Genomic DNA, 23374 nt, shown 5'->3' with positions numbered 1-23374 from the left:
AAAAAAAATAGTAATGGCTCTATAAGATCCTACTAGCAAACGTGAGACTTTACATGACCAAAGGTTAAGGTACAAACTTTGTCAAATCATTCAATGTAAAATAGGAGGTATGTCACCTTTGGTCAAATTTTGAAAAATCAATAAGTTAAACCTGTAGTTCAAAATGTAAAACGTCTTCCTATTGCATTTGTCAGAGGGTTCACATGTAAAACCCCTTTCTATTGTATGTGAGAAATCCAGTTCAGTTTGTCCAAAAGCTGTCAATAGTTATTATAATCAAAATCACAATTATTTACACGATTTCTGGTAAAATTACAAATTGGATTTCCTTCATCATGGACCTAGCAAATTAAGCAGACTTCATTTGGCATCCCTTAAAGTAATATCCCTCCAGGCAGATAACCCTTTGACTGTAGTCTGCTCCTTTTATATGTGAGGTGCCATTTGACAATGTGCAAACCAGCAGGCTTAAATGCAAAAAAAAAACAGCAGGGGCCCCATAGGAAAACATGAGGCTTTTCACAATCAAAAGGTTTAGGGCTAAGTTCTATCAATTTGTTTTCTGTGTATAACGAGAGACCTGTTGCCTTTGTCACCACATTTAATAATCAATAAAGCATGTGTATCTGCTTTAATTTGTACATTTACCTGGCCATGTCATCCTTACGTAGTGAAACAATTTGGGCAGACACAAAGTATACATTGACATGAACATAAACTCTTCGTCTGTAGACAGCAAGCTTTAGCTATGGTTAGACCTGAAAAATTATACGTGTAGAGGGGACAATACCAAGAGGCTCTTGCACCTCATGGACATCACCCAGAAGTCCCCCAAAGAAGCACTATTCCTTTCCATTGATACCAAAAAAGCCTACCTGTTCAAAACGCTACGCCACTTTTGGTTCGGGGAAACATTTATCAGATGGATAGGTTGTATCTATAGGGCTCCTAGAGCCTCTGCCGAGGTCAATGAAACATCACGGCTATGTACCCTATAACTCGGCACCTCGCTTGGGATGCCTGCTCTCCCACTTCTCTTTGCGCTCCATATGAAGCTAATGGCGTAGTGCAGTATTTCCCAAACTGTGGTCTGCGGGCCCCTAGGTGTCCGTGACACATTCCCAGGGGGTCCTCAGGCAGCAGTTTTAAAAGCACTGCAAAGTTCCGAGTATATTAGAGAAGTTTTCGGGCAACAATAAAAGTGTTTAATGTTCCTGCTGGATAGAGATGAGTTTTGTCCACTGGCAGCTTGACGTATTTAATGTAGCACAGAGGGTTAATATGCCTCTTGCAAAGAAAGTGTGCCTGCATTTCTTTTTTAACTGTGGTTGATCTGCATTGGTCAGTGGGTTACTGCTTTTGTCACAGAGATTCTTTAGTTACTGTGCAGTTTATAAGTGCCAATCATGATCTAGAACAGAGACATATAAACTGGCATCAAAAAGATGTTGCAAACTGCATGGTACAAGATAGTAACTTAAGTTTTTCCCCAGTCCTTTATTTTCCTGATGCTGCTAAAAAGGTTTATTTGAATGGAAATAAAGTTTCATTTTAAAGTCAATGCTAAGCACTGTGTTATCCCTACCAGTATGAATGACATGTGAATCCTACAACTTGTAGTTGCCTTTGCCTTATCTAATTACATTTATGATTCATTGTCTCTAAGGGGCAGATTTACAAGGAAAGTGACTCAGTGAGTGCTGCAAGCCATTTGGCTGCGCCGCACTTAGTCACTTTCAAAGCACAGGGATGCAACATATTTACCATAGTATGTTGTATCTCAGTGCCATCCCTGCGCTGGTGCACAAACTGATGCCATGCGCCGGCACAGGCACCCTTGTACCATGGTGCAAGGATGCCTGTGTTGTGGGGAGATTGTTTATGTTCAGGTAGGATTCCCTTTCTGCACGTAAACAATCACTAGAGGGGATTTCGTCTTCCTAAATAACGAGGAGAAATGAATACATTTCTTCTTGTTTCACCTCCCTACGCCTCCCTTGGGGAGAGGTAGCATTCAGACGCATTTCCAGATTTAAGATTTCTCGTAAACTGGAAATATGTCTGGTTTCAAGTGCGTTGCTTGGGAACACTCACACCAAAACCCATGGAAAGCACCTTTCACGCAAAGTGCTGTGTGCAAATGGGCCATATTTACAAGAACAGGAAAAGTCACGCAGAGTTGCTTATCCTGTCCTTATAAATATGGAGCACTAAAATGCGCCGCCGGAGCGTCACTTTTTGTGACGCACCTGTTTCGCGCAAGGGACTTTTAAATCTGCCCTATATGTGTGTGTGTGTTGTACAGTCCTCTGACATCCTACAATGGTATGAGAGATGCTATAAAACAAATGAAATACATGTGACAGGGACTATGGAAAGATGAGAGGCACTGTTGGAGTGTGATAGAAAGGGAATCATTGAAGAACCCAACTAAGATTATCGTATCTTGGTGCATAGTAAGGTCATCATTTACTATTCTTTCAACACTAATACAATTCAATATTTAATGATAAATGTGTTTTAGAATGCACTATTGTTTCCTAAATTGTCTTGGGGGTGGGGGAGAGCATCCCAAAGTCCCCTTTGCAGTGGTTCGACTCACTCACTGCAATTGGTGTGCACCCTGTGGGGACTGGTCTGAAAACATTTGCCAGGGCTGCTTTGGGTTTCCAGTCTGAGCCTTGTACTGTGAAATAAAACCAACCATTTAAAAGTTAGTCATGGAGATGCAGCACCAACCTTCCCAATAAAGTTTTTAGTTTTTTGCAGATTCTTTCAATATAAAATACTAAAATCCTCAGTAATTCGACTATTTGTTTTGTGTGCACACCTGCGTTTATTTTTTTCGAATTACTGTTTTAATGTTTGAAATTTAAATCATACAGATTTGCTTGGGGGTCCCCGGCTTCCAGTGCTGTCTCAATGGGGGTCCTCAGGAGCCAACACTTGGGGAACCACTGGCGTAGTGTATTCGGGACAATCTGCAGATCGCGGGGATCCAGTTTGGTGCTTATACTCATGCTTATATGCTGATGATGTCATTCTCTCGTTTGCATAGCCGATGACGTCCGTGCCGGCCCTAGTGGACAAAATGTGGATATTCGGAGATGTCTCGGGGTTCAAGGTTAATATCACTAAATTTCAGATCCTAAATCTGGCGGTCTCCTGACTCCCTCCCCGACGAGGCAGCTTTACGATCCAAGTTTCCTCTGAGGTGGGCATCGGAATCCCTGCTGTACCTGGGCATAAACTCCCTTCCAATATATTAAAGACTCCGGCAGCAAATTACGGGGCACACTTCGGCCAGATGAATAAATCAATAGCCTCCTGGACTCGCTTGAGACTCGCTTGGAAGGGACGTATTGTGGCGGTTAACATCATGTTGCTCTCACCTATACTTTACATCTTTCAAATATTGCTGCTGTTCCCCCCGCCCCGCCCCACACCCCCCATCCCCCGGTACTGTGCTCACTACAACTATTAACCAATTTGTCTGGGGGGAAAGAAACTGCACCTCCCAGTTACACAATTGGCACAGCCCAGAGGTGAAGGCGGCCTAAGGCTCCCCCATACATCGGTAGTACCAATCAGCGCAACTCTGTTATCTTGTGGAGTGGAGTTGACCTCTATCTGAAAAGCATTGGTCCTTTATGGACAAGACAGTCGCAGGTGTGAATATCTGGCAGGAAGCATGGCTCCAGTGCAAACTCAGGGGCTGGGGTTTGTACTCTTCCCCAGTAACGGCCTCAATGATGAAACTGTGAGATTGCGTTGCACGTAGATGAGGCCTGACTTCATTTCCTTCCCCAATGTATCCGATCGTTGATAGCCCTGACTTCTCCCCAGGATGCTGCTTGGAGGTTGTTAGACCTGACATACAAGTGCAAACCTTAAGAATTAAGTTTCATAACAAAGTATTCACCAGTGCAACCACTAAGATTATGTGCAACATTTACCTGAAGAAATAATTAATGTATATTGATGATTCTTGCTGCTGAAACTAGATAAAGTTATATATATTTTTATAAAATATACTTACCTGTGTGGTCTCAGTTTGTGGTGGATTGGGGATTATTGTTGTGTTGAGTGCAAATATTATACACATTGCCTTGGGGATAAGCCTGCCTGCTCGCGCCAAGCTACCTAGAGGAGAGCGGAGGTTATCTACTGTGTGTATTCCTTCACCCTGACTAGAAGCAAGGGTCCCTACTTGGTCTAAGGTACTTACCTATGCCAACTAGAGACCCCCAGATCTAACAGAGGTATTTAGTCATTGGCAAGAGCAAAGATGTAAGCAGGTGGGTTCTCTTTTTAATCTCAATTGGATGATCCCTTTTGAACAACTCCAACGGAACTACTCACTCTGCACGCTGGATGAATTCAGTGATCTGCAACTGAGGCACTTGGTGACCTCTCTGGTGTTTAAGAAGATTACCCCCCGCCCCCTTACTATATCCGTAAAATGGCTGGCCCGCAAGGGAGACGACAAGCGCCTCATCTCTGAACTCTATGCTATGCTGTAAGAAAGGAGTGCTTGGTGCAAAACAAAGGGCCAGCTGTGCTGGGAGGAGGAACTGAGGGTCTCTCTCTCTGCCAAGGAGTGGGCTGACATTTGTTATGGAGCACAGTACATAGCGAATCAGGAACGGACACAGCTTACAAATTAGCCTCTTACTGGTACCTTACACCTGCACGCATCCACAGATGGGACAAGGGGCGCTCAGAGAAATGCTGGAGGGGTTGCGGGCAAACGGGCTCTTTTGTTCATCTACTTTGGCACTTCCCCGAAACGTCCCGATTCTGAGTGTGGATATTTATGAAAGTGACTCAGCATTCGACACCTCTCTTCCGCGCTTCCCTGCGTACACCATCCTGGGGATGCTGAACCCTCAGACTTTTCCACTGTACTCGCTGTGGGCTGGCAGATCGCCCTGGCTACACGCTGCGTGACCTAGCACGCTGGGGCTCCGATGCCCTCCCAGACCACACCTTGTGGCTTCACAAATTATGGTTATCACTAGCAATGGAGGGAATGTGGAGAATGGAAGAGCTTCATAGGCGAAACTATGTGCCCCTTTTATTCGTATTCTTTAGGTGGAATTCAGGGGGGTCAGGGCCCAGAATAACTGCAGATTTTATATCTACTTTTCTCACAAGGTGCGGAGCCAATATTCTCCCTCACTACAGGTTCTGAACCTCCGCAGGGTACTTAAGCGATCATACTCTGTCCAGAGTTTAACACAGACATGTTTCTGGTGTGGAGGGATGTGGAGGGAGGTGGAGGGGGGGGGAAGGGGGAATGGGGGAGGGGGCGAGAGGGATGTTGTTTGGCTGCCAGTTTAATTTGAGCAGTCTGTTATATATGTCCAACCTGTCCCTACATCGCTGCCTGCCTCCGGGTTGTGGGCACATAGCTGTGTGTTCTCCACTCTCATGGCATACGCTGCAGGCCATTGGTGGAAGGCATCGAGCTGTGTTAACTGCCTTGTAGACCTTCATTAATATGACTGTGATACAAAGAATGTATTAAATGTGATAATTGTGAAGTTTGTTAAAAACAAACTCCGCTATGTGCTGCACGCGTGATCAATGCTCACACGCGTGTAGAGCACACAGCGGGGTAGTCTCAAAGTCCCAGATTATGCCCAGAAGACTATTCCCAACTTGGAGAAGAGTCTGGGGGCTTGTTGGTCACCCGGTCATGGGTGGGGGGAGGAGACCCTACTTCTTAGATGGACCCTCACTCACCACTGGTTGGTGACATGCTTCATCATCGGGTCCCCGCTGGGGTGACCGAATGTCTCCCCAGCGTGCTACGACGCCTGGTTACAGCGGAGCAGGATGTGGTGAGTGCAACAGTGCCCACATTATGAGGTGACTAACTGTGATTGTGCAAATGTGTCAAAAAAATTTAAAGAATGCAAGGGTTGTGCCTTTAGAATTTTTTTTAATAATGGCCACCCCGCATTAGTTAAAAACAAAGTGAGCGGACTCCCCAGGTTCTTAATTAAGGAACCGGAATCCTAGTTCAAAGGCATGAATTGGTCGACATGTTTCAGCTGTTACTAGCGTTTCGCTCAGCTTTCTTCAGGACCTATATAAAAGTCCTCCGGTGGTGTGTGCGCGCTAAGGCGCACCCTCCCGAGAGGCTCTAAGTGTGAAAAAATATATATACAGTGAAAGTACACGGAAAATATCCGTCAACACCACACTACACACTTGGTAGGGATGTATGAGAAGACCTGTGGAAACAAAAAGGGACAGACAAGACCACAACATATAGACATGAAGAAGGTGGGTTTGCCAAAACTATCTTAGAATCCCTGATTTCAGTGCTTCTAAATTAGCCACTAGGACCGTCCCTGCAATTAGGTCCGTGTCCAGGTAGTGCTCCATAGTCAGTAGGAGCGAGCAAAGTATCATGCGCTTTCTATTCTAAAAGCGGTGAAATTAGGTAAGGCACAGTGTTTTTGGAAAGTAATTGCAAGTGTAATCTAAGATCTTAATGGAGAACCATAAGCCCATACTACGGGACGAGGGTCACTCTCACAGCGTGACAAGCAAGCAAAAGCGATTTTAACATCCACGTGAGTGAGAAAGAATGTAAATATTACAGAGACTCACTTCAACAGGGACATAAATGTGCCCCTTGAAGGACTGGGTTTTTCTAAGACCCAGCGGTGCCAGGGGACAACACTTGAAACCTTCGTGGGTAACCTGTTCCGGCGTACAAATGACAGAGACACGGGACACTTCCTTCGGCGTCAAAGATTCGAGGTTTATTACTGCAGGGAACACAGAAGTCACGAGAAGTACATCACATGTAGGTTCGCGGAGCCTGCTTCAAATTGCTACTGTGGGTCGCTCCTTTTATACACATTTCTCTCATACGTTAACATGATACACAAAGGTTTACAACTTGGTTCCCATCATAAACACCAAAAAGGTTGCTTTCATGTATTCAGGGCCCGGAACATAAGTACGGAAACATTTGGTGGTTCCCAACTGTAAAAACCCATCTTCCCACCATTAATACATTACAATCAGCAGTAAACAGATCGAAGAAGGAACAGAAACAGGTGCAGAGGAAGGCAGAAACAGTGGGGAGATCGGAAAGGGTGTAAAAGGGGTGGTATCGGGAAACACGAGCTGCAAGCATCAAAGGGACGTGCCTAATAAGATGCACGGCTGAGACAATAGACCGGCACGGCAAGATGAGCCTCGAGCGGGGCCATCTGCCTTACAGTAGGAACGTGTCTTCCGCAAGAGTCTTGGGAATCCCAGGGTCGCGAAGCGGACAGCGTCCGTTCGCTGGCTACTTGAGGGCAAGAGACAAAATGGATGCCGCATCTAAGATGGAACCCGTGGGCTCGGATGTAGAAACCCACGAAACAAACGAACGGCTTAGGTTAGCACAGCGAAACTGCGTACACCCACTAAACTCGTCATTTGCGGTTCATAGATACCAGACTCGACCATATTTGTGCGAGTCAAAAACACCACTTACGATCGTCACGGAACCTCACCCTACAGGAATGACAGCGTGGAATGTCTTCACGCGGTGTATTTCTATAAAACATGGTGGATAGGTAAGATCGTTAGGAGAAAGATGCGGGTGCTCGCCTTGGTGGCGTGGTGGCAATTCAACTTACTTTAGCGCTCGCGGCTCCGCTCCGTGTACCTATACGGTCTGCGACTGTCTCCCGGCAATGCGGGAAGCTGATCGCCGGTCTGTTTATGTACACAATGCCCTGATTGGTTGGTGCAGCCCTCGTGTGTCCATGACGTCGGAGGCAATGCCCCGTGTCTACGGATGATTTGACAGAGAGGGTATTGAGCCAGCGGGATTGGTTGAATGATCCCATGTGGGAGGTGGGCGGATCGGTGCTTATAGCCACAAAATTAAGGGTTCGAGTCCCCGTTTCGATTGCGGCTCGGGTCCGGTTTATGTTGGGTCCGGTTTTTTGAAAAGCGTGATACTCGAATAATTAATAATACACAAATCAAAGGGGCCCAACCCGAATGAAACAAATTGTAGGTCATACCAGAGAAAAGGAGAGAGTTCCTCATGACGGTGTTTTAAAACCGAGCAATGAGTGGCTTTAATGAAAATATCTCCCGGGGATGCTGGAAAATAGGGAACAATCTATTTATATCCCCAAAGCTCTTACATGGTTAGTACAGCCCACATGGGTCTGTAAAGCCGGGAGATCAGCCCTGCGTCAAAGGTTGACTGGCAACAAAAATGTGTGGGCTAATGGGATTGGTTGAATGATACCTCGGTGGAGGTGCTGATAGCACTAAGTAAGAGTACCCGTTCTAGGCACATCATGGGTCTTCTTTAGTGGTTATCAGAGCAAAATAAAGTAGAATAAAAGGGACTCTCGGTTGGTATGCTTGCAAAGATTAAATGTTGTTGGTATAATTACCAAGTTGCACACGTTGGTTGTGGTCCCTCATTGTGGTATAAAACAAAACAAAACCAGGCAATGAATAGTGGGATGGCCCCTGGTCATAGAGTGAATGTACTTAAAGCATGGATTCCCAGTCTTGAAAATGCTAGAGGGTAATAATGAAAGTGAGGGATCGGGTATTAGACCCAATACACTTCTAGCCTGCTTCACAATTGTGTGCCAGGATATTAAAAGCCATTTCTCTAAAGCCAGATGGATTATCGTTAACTGGGGGAAGTCAAAGTGATTCACACCCATACACAGTGAGGTGTCTAAGGACCCGGATGTCTCCTGTACCTATTGGTGTTTGTTGGGTTTTCGGCTATAGGCATGCAAGCTCTTGCTAGTATCCAGAATTCCTGTTCTCATGATTCAACCCGTCAGCGTAATACACTGCCCCACGGTATCTCATCATTCAGGCCTTTAGAGTTCGTGCCTAGGCGGTACACCCAACGCTGCTCCTTCTCGAATAGCAGGGACTCTGAGCTGCCTTCAAGGTGTTCCAAGATTGTCCATTCGAGGTCGTTGGGTGTATGGTTGGTTTGCAAGAAATGAGTGATGAGTTTCGTCGTTGATTTTCTGTAGCGAATATTGCTGCGGTGTTCACATATTCTGGTTATGACTCATCTAGATGTCATCCCAACGTATTGCAACTTGCATCTACATGTGATCAGGTACACCACGTTTGTGGTATTACAGTTAGTGTGGCTACGTTGAACCCAGCGTGTACCATCTGTTAAGTTCAAGAATTTGGTGTGAGATGTCAAATGGCATATGCTGCAGTTGCCGCAGGGGTGATGCCCTGTTACTGGTGGTAATCCCCAGGCGTTGAGAACACTCGGTGGTCGGTTGTGGTTGTTGTTATCTCTTGGTAGTGTGTGGACCAAGGAATCTTTCAAACTGGTGACCCTTTTATAAGAAAAGAGTGGTTTTTGCCAGTGCGCCTTAATGCTGGTGATAGTTCTCCAGTTCCGAGATATACATCTGCTCACTGCGTTAGAGAGTGGATTAAAAGTCGTCACACAGGTTAGAGGGATCTCGTTCCTCTCCAGAGGGGGTTATCTTCCAACAATGCCTCCCTTTGTTGGTTCCGTGCTCTCTTTTGGCTGGTGTTCAGGATCCTTGACGGGTATCCCCTTCTCTCCAATTTGTTAGTCTGCACACTCGCCTGTTGTTTGTATGTAGACAGGGTGCTGCAGTTACGCCGTATCCTTAGATATTGTCCATACGGGAGGTTCTCCCGCAGGGCCCGGGGGTGATAACTGGTGTAATGCAACAAGTTGTTTTTTGCTGTCGGTTTAGAAAAGGTTTTTGTTTCCAGTCGGTTGCCTTCCCTCTTGATGGTAACATCCAGGAATGTTAGTTCGTCCTGGGAGTGTTCATGAGTGAACCTCAGGTGGTCATTACACGTATTGATCCAGGCATAGAACTAGAGTAGAGTTGGTTCATCTCCTTGCCAGATCATGAACACATCATCTATATATCGACGCCATACGGCGATGTTATTGCCGTATGGGTTCATAGGATTCAGGATGTGTTTAGACTCAAAGTCATAAACGTAGAGGCCCGCTACTGATGGGGCAAAAGTGCTGCCCATCGAAGTTCCTGTTGCTTGTAAATACAGTTGTCCTTCGTATTCAAAAAAATTACGTTTCAGGGCGAGGGTGGCACAGTCAACTACAAAATCCCGGGTGGTGTTGAAATCCCACGCCGTTTGATCTAGCGCTTCCTTGACCACTTTTATGGTCTCATCCTGCGGGATGCAGGTATACAAGCTCTCGATATCCATCGAGACAAGGAAACAGCGAGCATTTGGTAAAGAAATAGTGTTGAGCAGGAAAAGAAAACTCTTGGTGTCCTTGAGGTAGGTGGTTGTGGATTGTATAATCGGTTTTAAAAAGAAATCACAGTACTGTGAGAGAGGCTCTAGGAGGGATCCTAGTCCCGAGACAATTGGTCGTCTAGGGGGGATAGGGGGGGGGGGGGTAACACATTCTTGTGTGTTTTAGGTAACACATAAAAGTATGGAACCCGACCCTCTGATTGCATCAAGTTTTTTTTAATTTTTTGACACATTTGCACAATCACAATTAGTCACCTCATAATTTGGGCACTGTTGCACTCACCACATCCTGCTCCGCTGTAACCAGGCGTCGTAGCACGCTGGGGAGACATTCGGTCACCCCAGCGGGGACCCGATGATGAAGCATGTCACCAACTAGTGGTGAGTGAGGGTCCTTCTAAGAAGTAGGGTCTCCTCCCCCCACCCATGACCGGGTGACCAACAAGCCCCCAGACTCTTCTCCAAGTTGGGAATAGTCTTCTGGGCATAATGTGGGACTTTGAGACTACCCCGCTGTGTGCTCTACACGCGTGTGAGCATTGATCACGCGTGCTGCACATAGCGGAGTTTGTTTTTAACAAACTTCACAATTATCACATTTAATACATTCTTTGTATCACAGTCACTCCTTTGTTGTTTATTATACATTGAATCGGGGCACAGGAGTGTCTACGCCCTACCTCTCTTGTTGATATGATATGACTTCATTAATAAACATAAGTGTTCCTAAAAATGATTCACTTGCTAAACCCCTTTCTATTTTATTTATCGTAGAGTCCTCATTCTAAAACCCCTTCCTATTGTATTTACCGCTAAGCTCCAAATGTAAAGCCCATTCGTGTGGTGTTTTTCGTGACTTTAACAATGTAAAACATCTTCACATTATCCAAGTTCAATTTAAAAGTCCTTCCTATATTTCTTTTCCGATCTCACACTGAAAAATCCCTTCTTACTGTGTTGGTCATGGGTATACCCCATGCATGCATATTGTATGTAAACTGGGGTCTGCGGTAGAAATACTAATATACAAACCTTAAGATAATGTAATAGCAATGCATGCATAATGGCCTACGTCAATATATGATGTTCATAATAAATGATGGAGGCCTCAGTCTTTGTCATAACTTCTCATATTAAACAAATCTGATCTATGGCAGCTGACATGTTTCTCAATGAACCAGTCAGTCCTGCAGCCTTTATGTTTATTAGCATAACTAACCCAGACCTACTGTATTGAGCAAATTCTGTGCAAGCCTAACACCGATTTTCATCTGAGGCACACGACATCGAGTGTAAGTTCAGTATGTGGGGAGAGCTAAAGCCTCACTCTCAGTAGTGTTTCTAAAGGCTCTTTATGTTATTTATCAGCAAAGGTTTAGCCAAATCTGTGGTGTCGAGGCAGACTTAAAAGTCATTGGGAAGGTATGCAAACATCTACAAAGCTGAGAAGGTGTTGGTGTTCACATCCTTCACATTGGTCACCTCCCTTACTCTTCGCTAGCAATAGAAGTATACCAAATGTTAACACCAAACTTGTCCGCGATCTGTAATAGCTGTATTTTATTTAAATTCCTATTGTGCATATGAATGTCAGCGGATCCTGATTCTGTGAAACGGGACTTTCCACTCTTAACTGCAGATGGGATTTAATTTCCACCTAAGTGTGCAAACAATGTTTGTGAATTGGCCCTATAATGTTTAAGCAAAGAAATTCACTTAGTGAACTTTTACATCTTCTATAGGAGGTACATCTTTTCTAATGCATGGCAGATTCAGGAAAAGCTTTGAATTGTAGCTACATGTTTCTTGGAGGCACAAGTTGTCTTACTTATACAAGGAACGTGATGGAAAAAAGTATTTTAATTAACTGAACCCTAATAAAATGTCTACGTCATTTTATTTATACAGTTTTTAACATTTGCATTTCAGGGAAAGCTACAGAACCATTGGCCTGTATTGGGTTGGGTCTATACTGATGAGCATTATTGTTTTCCTACCAGGAAACCTTGTAGGTAAGAAACAGACAAGATGTTAACATTACTGTGTACGTTTTAAATTAGTTCACGAAAGACTTAAAATTAAACAGACATTTAGTTTTTAATTGTATGAAGCCGCGTTTAGCACAGTGAAAAATGATAATGTAACTAATCGATTTAATCAGGGAGGTATTTCTTATTAGGCCTCTTTACATAGGCAGACTAGCAGACTAGCCTGACTGTTACACTTTTACTTTTTATTACCAAGATATATAACTTTTTCAACTTAACCATTTTACTGATCGTGTATTAGTTGAGGCCAAAGCCACGCATCTTTTTCACAAAGTGGTTCTTTCATTTCAATTTCTTTTTTTCTTGCAGTTTGATTTTTATTGTCTAAACCACTATATGCGTACGACCCCACAAACTGAAAAAATAAAGCTTTCCACAACTCTTTACCAAAATTATGCCCTTTTTGTTTACATCTCAGAAACAATAGGGTTTGTTGTTGAGAGGCTTCAATGTCGTGCATAACTATTACATTATAGCATGTTGCTAAGGCTATGCTAGTTGTTAAAAGACCCTGACCTCTCTAATTATAGATCCAATTCTCAGGGAACGGCCCTGAGGAGGAAGAGGGCCTTCAACAACCAGTGTAGCCCACAGCAAAATAACTATATTGCTGTTAAAACTGTAATGCCTGCAACAGGGGTGGGGGTGTCCTAGGTCGCAGAGTGGGGCCTACCTATTACTGTGGTACAATAATGCACAGACACTAGCTACAGGTTAGGGGCCGAAGACCACGAGCGGTCTTGCGCCCGTTTATTTATACCCGAGGGCTACTCCGCCCCCGGGCTGTGTGCGTGCGTAAGTGGATGGGCCGTGTGGCTCCGCCAGTACATCCCTCCAAACTCATAGATGAATAGTCCAGTCTTATTTAGAGTTCTTTGCAGTGTGTAGTCTCCAAGCATAGCCCTGGAGCCGCTGACTGGGAGTCGGGTTTGGTCGTAGGTTGTACCTCCGGCTTCGCTGCCCTTTGACCTCGGGTGCGCCTGCAAGGTCCTGCTGCTTCACTCTCAAGACCTGGCGGGATGATGTTTGATTCCACGCCCCCTCAGGCTGGTGATGGTTCGCTGTCCCGAGAGTTGGCGGCTGCCTCGGGTGCAGCCGGTTGGTCCGCTTCAATCTCCATTTCTACCTCCACCTGTTCATTCATTGGCTCTCGCTTGAACCATGAAATGTTTCGCGTCACTACTCTGGATCCGTGTGACGCTGATACCATAGTACCATGGATGTTCACAACTTCCCATATCTTGGGCTCAAACATTGTCTGATACTTCCATTAATGGTGGCGAGTTTTGAGAACCACCCGATCACCGACAGCCAGTGGCCGGACTCCAGCTCTTCTCGTTCGGCTTGCTCTCTCATTCGTGCGTCGTCTCCGGTCCTGTGTCTCTACATGATCTAATTCGGGTGCCTGCCATGCTGGGCTCACCGGCACACAGTCTCGTGGAGGTCTCTTGAACATGACATGCGCTGGGGCGCACTTAGTGGTACAGTGTGGTGTCTGTCTATAGGCATTCAGGAACTGCGACAGACACTCCTTGGCCACTTCACCCTTCTCCACACCGATCTTTAGGGCTCGGTTCATTGTCCTCATGAATCTCTCAACCTCTCCGTTGGCCTGCGGCCACTGTGGTGTGATCTTCCGATGATGTATCCCTCATCTGGTTAGATATGCTTTGAAATCAGAGCCCTGAAACGGCGGTCCATTGTCCGATCGTACTTTATCCGGGTAGCCTAGCATTGCGAATACCCTGTCCAGGGCTGGCTTGACATGGCTGAACGCGGTGGACGGGATCACCTCCACCACTGGAAACCGGGAGAATGAGTCAATCAGTACCATGGCTTGGCGTCCATCCAGGAAAGACCCAAAGTCAATGCTTATCTTGGACCAGGGAATATCACACGAGTCTTCCGTGATGACTGGATGTGGCGCAGGTTCCTGACTTGTGATCACACATGAATGGCAATTGCGGATCTCCTCCTCTACCGCGCCGTCCATGCCGGGGAACCACACCCTTCCCCGCAGCCGGGCCTTAGTCTTTGCTATGCCTTGATGTCCTTGATGGGCGAGACGTACTACTTCCCTCTGCAGGCTTGAGGGTATGACAATAGTGGCTCCTCGCAAAACCACTCCATGAGGTCCAGTGCTCAGTTCACTTTGCGCATGCCACATCTGTTGGCGAAATGTCTGCTCCGCTGTTGTGAGAGCGCTGGCACCGTCCAGGAAGTGTTTCCAGCTGTGATCCTCCAGAGGGCGTTTTACCCTCCGGAGACACTCATCCTGGTCGGTAGATGTGCCAATCTCTTCGAGCGTGAGGGCCTTAGGGCAGGCGTCTTGTGACAGGATCCTGACAAACTCTTCCACCTCCTCCAGGTCCTGGTGTTCTTCTGTTCTGGAAGCATGCTCTGGGTGGCATGAGAGGAAATCCGGGGTTGTCCGCCCCGGGCGGAAGATGACTTCCAACCTGTACATCTGGAGCTGAACGGCCCACCTTTCAATCCTGGGTGGCGTAAGTCTGGCTGTCCCCGCAAACAGCGGAACCAGCGGTTTGTGGTCCGTCACGACCGTGAACTCGTGTCCGAAAAAGTACAGGTGAAAGTATTGGCATGCCCACTTTATGGCGTAGCGCATTTCCGTGGCCGTCAGCGCCCGGCTGCCATACGCCGTGGGTACCCACATGTGATCTTCCGTCTACTGCAACAGGACTGCCCCTAGCCCCACCGGGCTGGCGTCCACGACAAGCTCCGTCTGCTGATGTGGCCTGAAATACGCCATGACCTTGTCGTCTATCAGGGCCTCTTTCACGGCTCGGAATGCGTCGTCCTCCTTCACAGACCACGTCCATGGCTGTCCCGCCTTAGTGAGTGCGCGCAGGGGTTCCGATAGGGACGCCAGGTTGGGGATGAATCAGCCACAATATGTGGCAATCCCTAGGAAGCTGTGGACCTCGGTTGCGGACGTCAGCTTCGGTGCAGACCGGATGGCCTCAGCTTTCTTTGGGTCCACCCTCAGACCGTCACGCGAAAAGATGTAACCGAAGAACTCAACAGATTTGTTGTAGAACAAACACTTTTCTCGGTGCAACGTGAGTCCGTGGTCTGCTAGGCGCTGAAGAGCAGCCCTCAAGTGTCCATGGTGCTCCTCTAGGGTCTTGGAGAAGACTAGAATATCATCACTTAGATTGATAACTCCGGGTAATCCTGACAACGTCTCCCTGATCGCATTCTGGAATTTTTCGGCGGCCGAGGACACGCCGAAGCTCAGACGTTTGAACCTGCGGAGTCCAACATGTGTTGAAAACGTTGTGATGTTACGGCTATCAGGATGGAGTTCTAGCTGGTGGTAACCCGCGTTTAAGTCCAATTTAGAGAACGATTTGGCCCTGTTCAAATCAGCTACTATGTCGTCCATAGTGGGCGTGAGATGACGTTCCCTTTTGACTGCTTTGTTTGGGAGGCGCATGTCTACGCACAGTCTTATGGCGCCAGGCTGTTTGGGCTTGGGTGCCACGACGAGAGGTGATACCCACGGGGTGGGCCCGGATACCTTCTCGATCACTCCCAGTTTCTCAAGCTTCTTTAGCTCCTCTTCCACCTGCGGCCGCAGGTGGAACGGCACCCTCCGGTGGCCCAGTGCAGTTGGTCTCACTGTGCGATCAATGTGTAGCTTAAATACTTTTCCTTTAAGGCAGCCCAGGCCTCGGAAGACCGTCGGGAAGTCTCTCAGCATGGCATCCATGTGTCGTTCGTGGACTTGGTTGGCGAAGAACACCAGTTGAAGGTCCTCCGCGATGTGGCAGCTGAGCAGCGTGCCCCGTTTACCCCCGGTCACGTGAAACTTCGTGTTTACCGTTTGGTCGTTGCAGGACACCTTCATGTCGATCACTCCACGGAGTGGCAGGGGTTCGTCACTGTCATACGTATAAATTCTGGCTTTTGAGGGTAGGAGCGGTGGGCGAGGGTGCAACTGTTCGTACTGCGTTCTGTCCATTACGTTCACCGACGCCCCTGTGTCTATCAATGCCTTCACTGGGGAACCCTCAATCTCGACTTCACACATCGGCCTCTTCCTGGATCCGTCTCGACCAACAAAGGAGACGAAGAAGACATCTTCGTCCTCGTCCTCATCCAGCCGGAACGCCGTCTGATGCGTGTCGCCGCATAGCCCCGGGTCCTCTAGAGAGAGTTGACGTACTCCTTGAGCGGCGCTCCTTCCAGTGGGTCCTGTGCGGCGGCTGCTGCGGCACACTTTTGCGAAATGGTTCATCTTGCCACAGTTGGAGCATGCCTTCCCACATGCGAAGCACCTTCCGTTCGGGGGATGCTCCGTCCCACAGTTGCCGCATGTGGATCGAGAGGCTGCTGCCGGTTGACTTTTTGAGTGGAGAAGGGAGGCCTCCTCCGAATCACATCCACGTGTTCTTCCTTAACCGACACATGTTTCGCTGGCGCCACTGGTCCGTCAAGTGCGGACTGCATCGCTTCCGCTCTTGCGTTTGAGAGCTCATGCGACCTCGCCAGCACGAGGATTTCGTCCAAGCTGATGCGTGGCTGTCACTGGATTAGGCGTCGCAGTTGGACAGACCGACATCCTTGTATTAGTTGTGCTCTGATCTCCAGTATTGTAGCTCGCATGACGTCGCTAGCTTGCGCAGCCGCGCGTAGAAAACGTCGATCGACTCGCCCTCAGCCTGGCGGCTTGGCGCAACTTGAACCACTTAAAATCTGGGTTGGCGCGGGGGTCAAAATTGCAGCTCATAGAGCTCGTCACCCCCATAACACATCAGGAACGAACGCTTGACTTTGCTGTCGGTTTCCCTGACGCCCATAAGTAATGTTCTAGGCGTCCAAGCCAGAGGCGCCATCGTGCTGCCGCCGTGGTAGGTTCCGATAGTTCGCTGAACGGCGGAATTAGGGCCGCCATGGCATGACCCTGCGTGGCGGGTGTGACGGTTGGTAGTAGGGGCCTTAGGAGGTGGTCCAGCTTGTACTGGCCCAGCATTCTGTGGTGGCCGGGGTGGTGGAGTGGGAGGCTGCTGGGCCGATTCCGTGGTCGCTGTCCCTCCCGTTGCTAGCTGGCTCATGTTGGGCGCGTAGACTGCGCACTAGCAGTGAAGTAGCGCCGGTGGCACTATGGGACTCGCTGTGGTGGTGTGACACTGGTTTCTCGTCCTCCTTTTGGTGCAGTTCTGCGTAGCGCGGTACACAGCCCGGCTCCCTATGGCCACCTGGGGCCTCAGCGGCCAATGTGTACGCCTTTGGTCGTACTTCACCCTCCAGACAGGCCAAAAACAGAGCTCCGCGAGATGTGTGAGCTTTTGCAGGGCGATTTTCCCGCTTCCGCGAGATGCGTGAGCAACCGCGGGGTGCGGTGAGGGCCAAACCAGTCCCCCCGACAAACCCTGCACGCGACTCTCCTCCCACGCGCTAGCAGGCCAGGGCACTGGGACGTCGGCAAAGCAGGGTTGGGCCATAGCAGGGTTGGGCCTCAACGGCAAAGGTGCTGCAGCGCGGGCCCACGGCCGGTACAGTATTCCCTCCTGGAGGGGGGCTCACCTCTCGCACCGCGACAGGTGCGAAGCACCCACCGGCATCGGGCAGGGCCGGGTGGGACGGCACAGCGGGTCGGCACCCGCGAGGGATCTCGTCGCTGGCTGCAGGCTCCAGCGCAGGCAGCGCGAGCGCGGCTCAGGCGGCACCGCGGGACACGGCAGGCGCGTCCGCGGGGATGAGGCATGGGCAAGGGACCCGCCTCGTCGCCAGTGTAATGCCTGCAACAGGTTTGGGGGTGTCCTAGACCGCAGAGTGGGTCCTACCTATTACTGTGGTACAATAATGCACAGACACTAGCTACAGGTTAGGGGCCGAAGACCACGAGCGGTCTCGCGCCCGTTTATTTATACCCGAGGGCTACTCCGCCCCGGGCTGTGTGCGTGTGTGCGTGCGTGCGTAAGAGGACGGGCCGTGTGGCTCCGCCAGTACAAAATCATTTTAGCCACTGGGGGTAGAACATTCTAAACTAAACCGGGAGAAAGGGAAAGACATTCATTGGAATTTTGAAGCAGAAAAACGATACCAGATAGTATTAGTCCAATGAAGCACTCAACACTCCAATATTCTAAGAAACATTTATAGGTTTGAATTGAAGTTGTGGAAGGCACAGGCATTGTTATTTCAGATCCTTCTAGAACAAGTATCACTCACCACTTCTGAGGAAAAACCTTCTAACCTTAATGAGAAACCTGCCCTTCGGTGGAACAAGAGGGTTGAAGACGCCAAGGAGGTGCAGCTCTGACGTAGGCTCCCTGCTCCTATGAGGAAACTACGAGGAAACTCTTCATAGTTATAGCTACAGTCTCAAAGGATTGCAGATTAAAAGGAGAAGGAAAAAACGAAAAACAAGAACGAACACCAAAATCACCTACCTCATACTGCTGGATGCTTCGCTGGATGCTTTGCTTCTCCTGAGGACAACGTGGGTGGCTGTTGCTGGCCTCTCGATTCCCGATCACGAGGCTGCTCGACGGATTGGGGCTTGGTTGGTCTGGCCTTGTGTTGCTGGCGGCTCCGACTGCTCCGTCGGCTTCGTCTGCTCCCGTGAAGGCGCTGACACGGCTTGGTTCAGCAATTGCGGGGTTAGTGAGCCCAGCTAGTATGGCGCCAAAGAATGCCCCCAGGATGACCCGTGCTGGGAAGGGTGCTGTCGCTGAGGCTCCGACTCAGGCTGCTATTGACGGAATAGACACTATGGCAGCAATGGCGGCGGAGGCTACATCTTTATCGCTACTACCTTCTGAGAGAGCTGAGAAAGCCGAGCAACAGGGTAAGCAGTTAATACGTGCCCCGCAATTTGTTGTCTCTGACTCTTTCTCAGCTACTAATATCAATGCTGTGAATAAGCTTAATGCAGGAAATAATGTTGCTCTCAGCAAGAGTCCCGGTAACAATATGGCAGTAGTTACTGACTTGGCCGAATATTGTAACATTGTTAAACTGGCTCAGCCTGTTGGAAACTGCTACAATCCGGACTCTTTATCAATTAGGCCGCCCAGCAATACGAAACTTCCTATAGCAGCTAAAACAATTGCGGGCTATGATGCAAGCTTGGTGGGGGGAGAAGGATTCAGAGAACATCTGGGAAGGGAATGCCAGTGGCTCTGGGACAGCTGAGTCTGCAGATATATCGGAAATATCGGATGATTTAGCCAAATTAGCATCTGAGCTTTTACAAGGGACAGATCGAGCAGATGTTTAAAAAAAATCAGATCCAGGGACAGATAGCATAACTTCTTTTGCCGACTCTGAGGTGGATAGGCTGGCAGCAGGGCCGGCGGCTGGAAAGGTACCGGATGATATAGCAGATACGGTCGCTGTTATCGGTGAAGTGGGCGAGGAATGCTCTAATGACGATTATGAGGAGCTTGTCGAAGAAGACTTAATCAACTCCCCCGCAGATGCGGCTAAACTCTCGGGGCGTAAAAGGGGGAAGACCAAAGGGAAAAATAATAGGCATGAGCGGATTTTGCGGATTCGCAATCCGCGAATTTGCGGATTTGCGGATTGCGAAAATCCGCAAAATCCGCGAATCCTCGCGGATTTTGCGGATTTCTTTTTTTGGGTGTTCGCACGGGTTTCTGCAAGTTCGCGAGGGTTTTGTGCAATTTTGCAAATTGCGAACTTACTTGTCAGGTCGCCAGTTTTGCGAACTTGTTGTTTCTACGTGCCCAGCCTGTTTGCACTTTTTGCAATTTCGCGAGTGCGAGATTGTTGCTTCACGACGCGAACGCGGGAAAACACCCGCAAAATCACCAAAACAACCGCAAAAATCGGAAAACACACAAAAATCACCACAAAGAAAATCAACTTATCAACTTACTTGTGAAATCAAATTTTGAATCCAAAAGGCCTCAAATCCAAATATCCAGCAGCATCCACAAAAAGTAATCCTTCCCAGTCAAGATCGAATCCAAAATGGCCAGGAAAGGAAACAGGAACAGGAAGTTGGAGACTGGGGCACTTCCTTCACCCCTCCCCAATGGGAGGAACTTGCTGGACAGGAACAGGAAGTTGGAGACTGGGCCACTTCCTTCCTTCACTCCTCCGCCATTTTTATTTTTTTTTGTAATTTCGCGAGTGCGAGATTGTTGCTGCCCGCGCCGCAGGCCGCGAGCAGTGCGAACACAAGCATAAAATCCGCAGCGCGCGGATTTGCGGATTTTGCGGGAAATCCGCGAATCTCGCGGATTGCGGATTTACCGAAAATCCGCAAAATCCGCGAGCGGAACGGATTTTATGCCCATGCCTAAAAAATAAACTAAAGAAAGGGAAGAATCCCAATATTTGCAACATCTCTACTTTAATCCCGACTTCGACTCTACGAGGGAAGCCCATTAGTGATGAAAGCCCTCTTCGGAAATGGATTCAAGCAAAAGGGGGGGTTTAGAGTATAGTATTGCGTCTATCAGGAACTAGCCCAACGGAGGGCGACTGTTCGAAAAACTGCTCTTCATCAGCTGGCCGTACCACATCTCCTCCCTTTTTGCCTACAGTACCTATAGTACCTCTAATGCAAGTAGGCTTAAAATCAACTTCATTAGATGAAACTCAATCTTTATCTAAGCCTAGCAGCATTACAGCAGCCACTATAATAGGCTCTGACTCAGTGGTCAGCCTGCCTACAACTTCATCTACAGTCAACATAACCGACATACTGGTCCAAACAGCTTTAGAAGACATAGGGGACATTCTTTCCCCCTCAATGTGATTTTAAAGACTCTTAACTGATCATCTACAGGAAGCACAACAACACTTCCTGCAGCTGAGGGAAGACAATAGTAAAATGCAAAATTACCTACAGGAGATAACTAGTAAACTTGGAGGGATTACACAGGAGATCAAAGAACTGCAGCAAAGGGTGGTGGACGTAAAAGAAGCCTCTGTTCGTACAGAGACTCTCACTAATCAACATGATGCACAGATTGTGAGTCTTCAGAATAAACTGGAAGATAAGGAGAATCGTCAAAGGAGGCAAAACCTAGACTTTTTGGTATACCAGAAGGTTCAGAAGGGTCGGACCCAAGGACATACGTAGTTAAATTGTTCCAGAAGGCTTTCTCGGATTTGTCAGACTGGGATTGGGACTCACAGCTTTAAAGAGTCCATAGACTTCCTCTAACCCAAAGAAATAGAGAGAGCAAATTTCCTCGTCCCTTCTTGATCTATTTTGGGAACTTTTTACTGAGACAGGTAGTATCTCTAAAAGCTAGGCCTAATTCCCCTGTCATAACAGAGAATGTTACATTCTTTGTTCAATCTGATTGAAGGCCACCATGGAAAAACGATGGAAGCTGCGCCAGTTTATAGACCCTTTTAAATCTCTGGGGGGACAGGTGTTCCTCCAGGAACCAGCTCGCCTTAAAGTAATTAAGGGTGGCCACACATATTTTTTCACAGATGATAGGGAAGCCGAGCAAGCACTCTCTAAGTTTAGCTGAAGAATATTAATGCTGCAGCAAGTTTTGTTGCTTACTTAAAAGGGAAGTGTTATTTGGATCCTAGCTTATGAATCTCTAGCTAATGGGAAACTGCCCTGTATCATCCCTGAAATTTGTTTGCCTTTTTGCTCTCCTTTTTTCCCTTTTTTATTTTTTTTTCTCTCTCTGTTATTCTCTTTTCCTTAAAGCGCTCTTTGTTAAGAATAAATTATAATCTACTGACATTATGTGAGAAACTTTTTTTTCTTCTTCTTGTTTCATTTTCTTGTAGTAGCTTAGGGTTGCAGGAGGTGGCCTCCGATGCTGCTACTCTGCAAGGCTGCCCAAACAGCGGCAGCAGGATATAGAGGGGTGTTCTCCCCTAAGGGACAAGAGAAGGGGGGGTGGGATGGGTGGGTGTAGGGGTGGTGGGTCTTGGGATGGGGGTAACAATTTTAAAAATAACACCACAAGAATGAGATTTGTTGAATGTGACAATAGGGAAACAACACCATTTATGGTCAGAATGGAAAGGGACAGTATGTTAGCGAAATGTATCAACTGAGATGTCTAGCCTGGAACGTTGCAGGCCTCAATAGTAGGAATAAGGGGCGACTAGTTCAGGAGGAGCTTAGAATGTATAATCCCCATTTAGTATTACTATCAGAGACCCATATCGCTTATAAAGACAGGAAGCTACTAGGGCAATTGGGTTATGATGTAATAGCCTGCTCAGCACTAAATGTCTCAGTTAGAGGGGTCGCCATTCTAAAACAGAAGCAATTAACATTAGAGGTTGTTAAAACCGCTCTGGATAAGGGTGGCAGATGGGCCATTTCTCAACTAGTATTGGAAAATTGTAAATATGTATTCTGTCTCGTATATGGATCAAATATAGATGATCCTTCTACTTTTGACCGGCTAAATATTGAACTGTTGGAATGGGAAGGAGAGCTTATAATTATGGGAGATTTTAATTCTATAATGAATTATGAGTTAGATACCACCAGGCGGGGAGCTTTTCAATGGATGAGTAAGACACGAGCTGCTATTCTAGAAGTAGAGCGCATACACAACATAAAGGATGCCTGGCGGATTATATACATTATCTATAAACAGTCTGCACAGATAATGGAACAATATTTTAATTATTATACAACTCTGTATACTCCAGAAAATCATCCTACCATGAATAGCATACAAATGTATTTGGACACTAATATGATAAATAGCAGAGAAATAGAAGGATTTGATCAATTAACTAATAACATCAATATGACAGAAATTAGACTCGCAATTGCTTCTCTGCCATCAGGCAAGGCTGCTGGGGAGGAAATGTTACCCGAAGAATTATACAAAATCCGTACTGATGAATTACTCCCCCTCTTTTGTCAGGTAATTAATTCAATTGGTCTGAGCGGAAAGGCTCCTAATTTGTTGAACATCACAAAGATAGTTTAAAAAAAAGAATAAACCTGCTAATGAGTGTGGGTCATACAGACCCATCTCACTGATTAACACGGACGCAAAAGTATTTGCTAAAGTCCTTGCTATACGATTGGC

General features: G+C 47.3%; 1 protein-coding gene across 1 annotated transcript in view; it reads left to right on the top strand.

The window, feature by feature from the left end:
- Positions 1–23374, top strand: part of TM6SF1 (transmembrane 6 superfamily member 1) — a 556895-nt gene that overhangs the window by 290823 nt on the left and 242698 nt on the right. The window contains exon 5 of the mRNA XM_086958234.1: positions 12226–12308. Within this exon, the coding sequence (XP_086814360.1) occupies positions 12226–12308 (83 nt within the window). The remainder of the gene's footprint in view (positions 1–12225; positions 12309–23374) is intronic.

The sequence above is a fragment of the Lissotriton vulgaris genome, chromosome 2_1 (genome assembly GCF_964263255.1).
Source record: "Lissotriton vulgaris chromosome 2_1, aLisVul1.2, whole genome shotgun sequence".
NCBI lineage: Eukaryota > Metazoa > Chordata > Amphibia > Caudata > Salamandridae > Lissotriton > Lissotriton vulgaris.
Note: the sequence above shows the minus strand (reverse complement) of the source record. Positions and strands in the feature narration are given on the sequence as shown.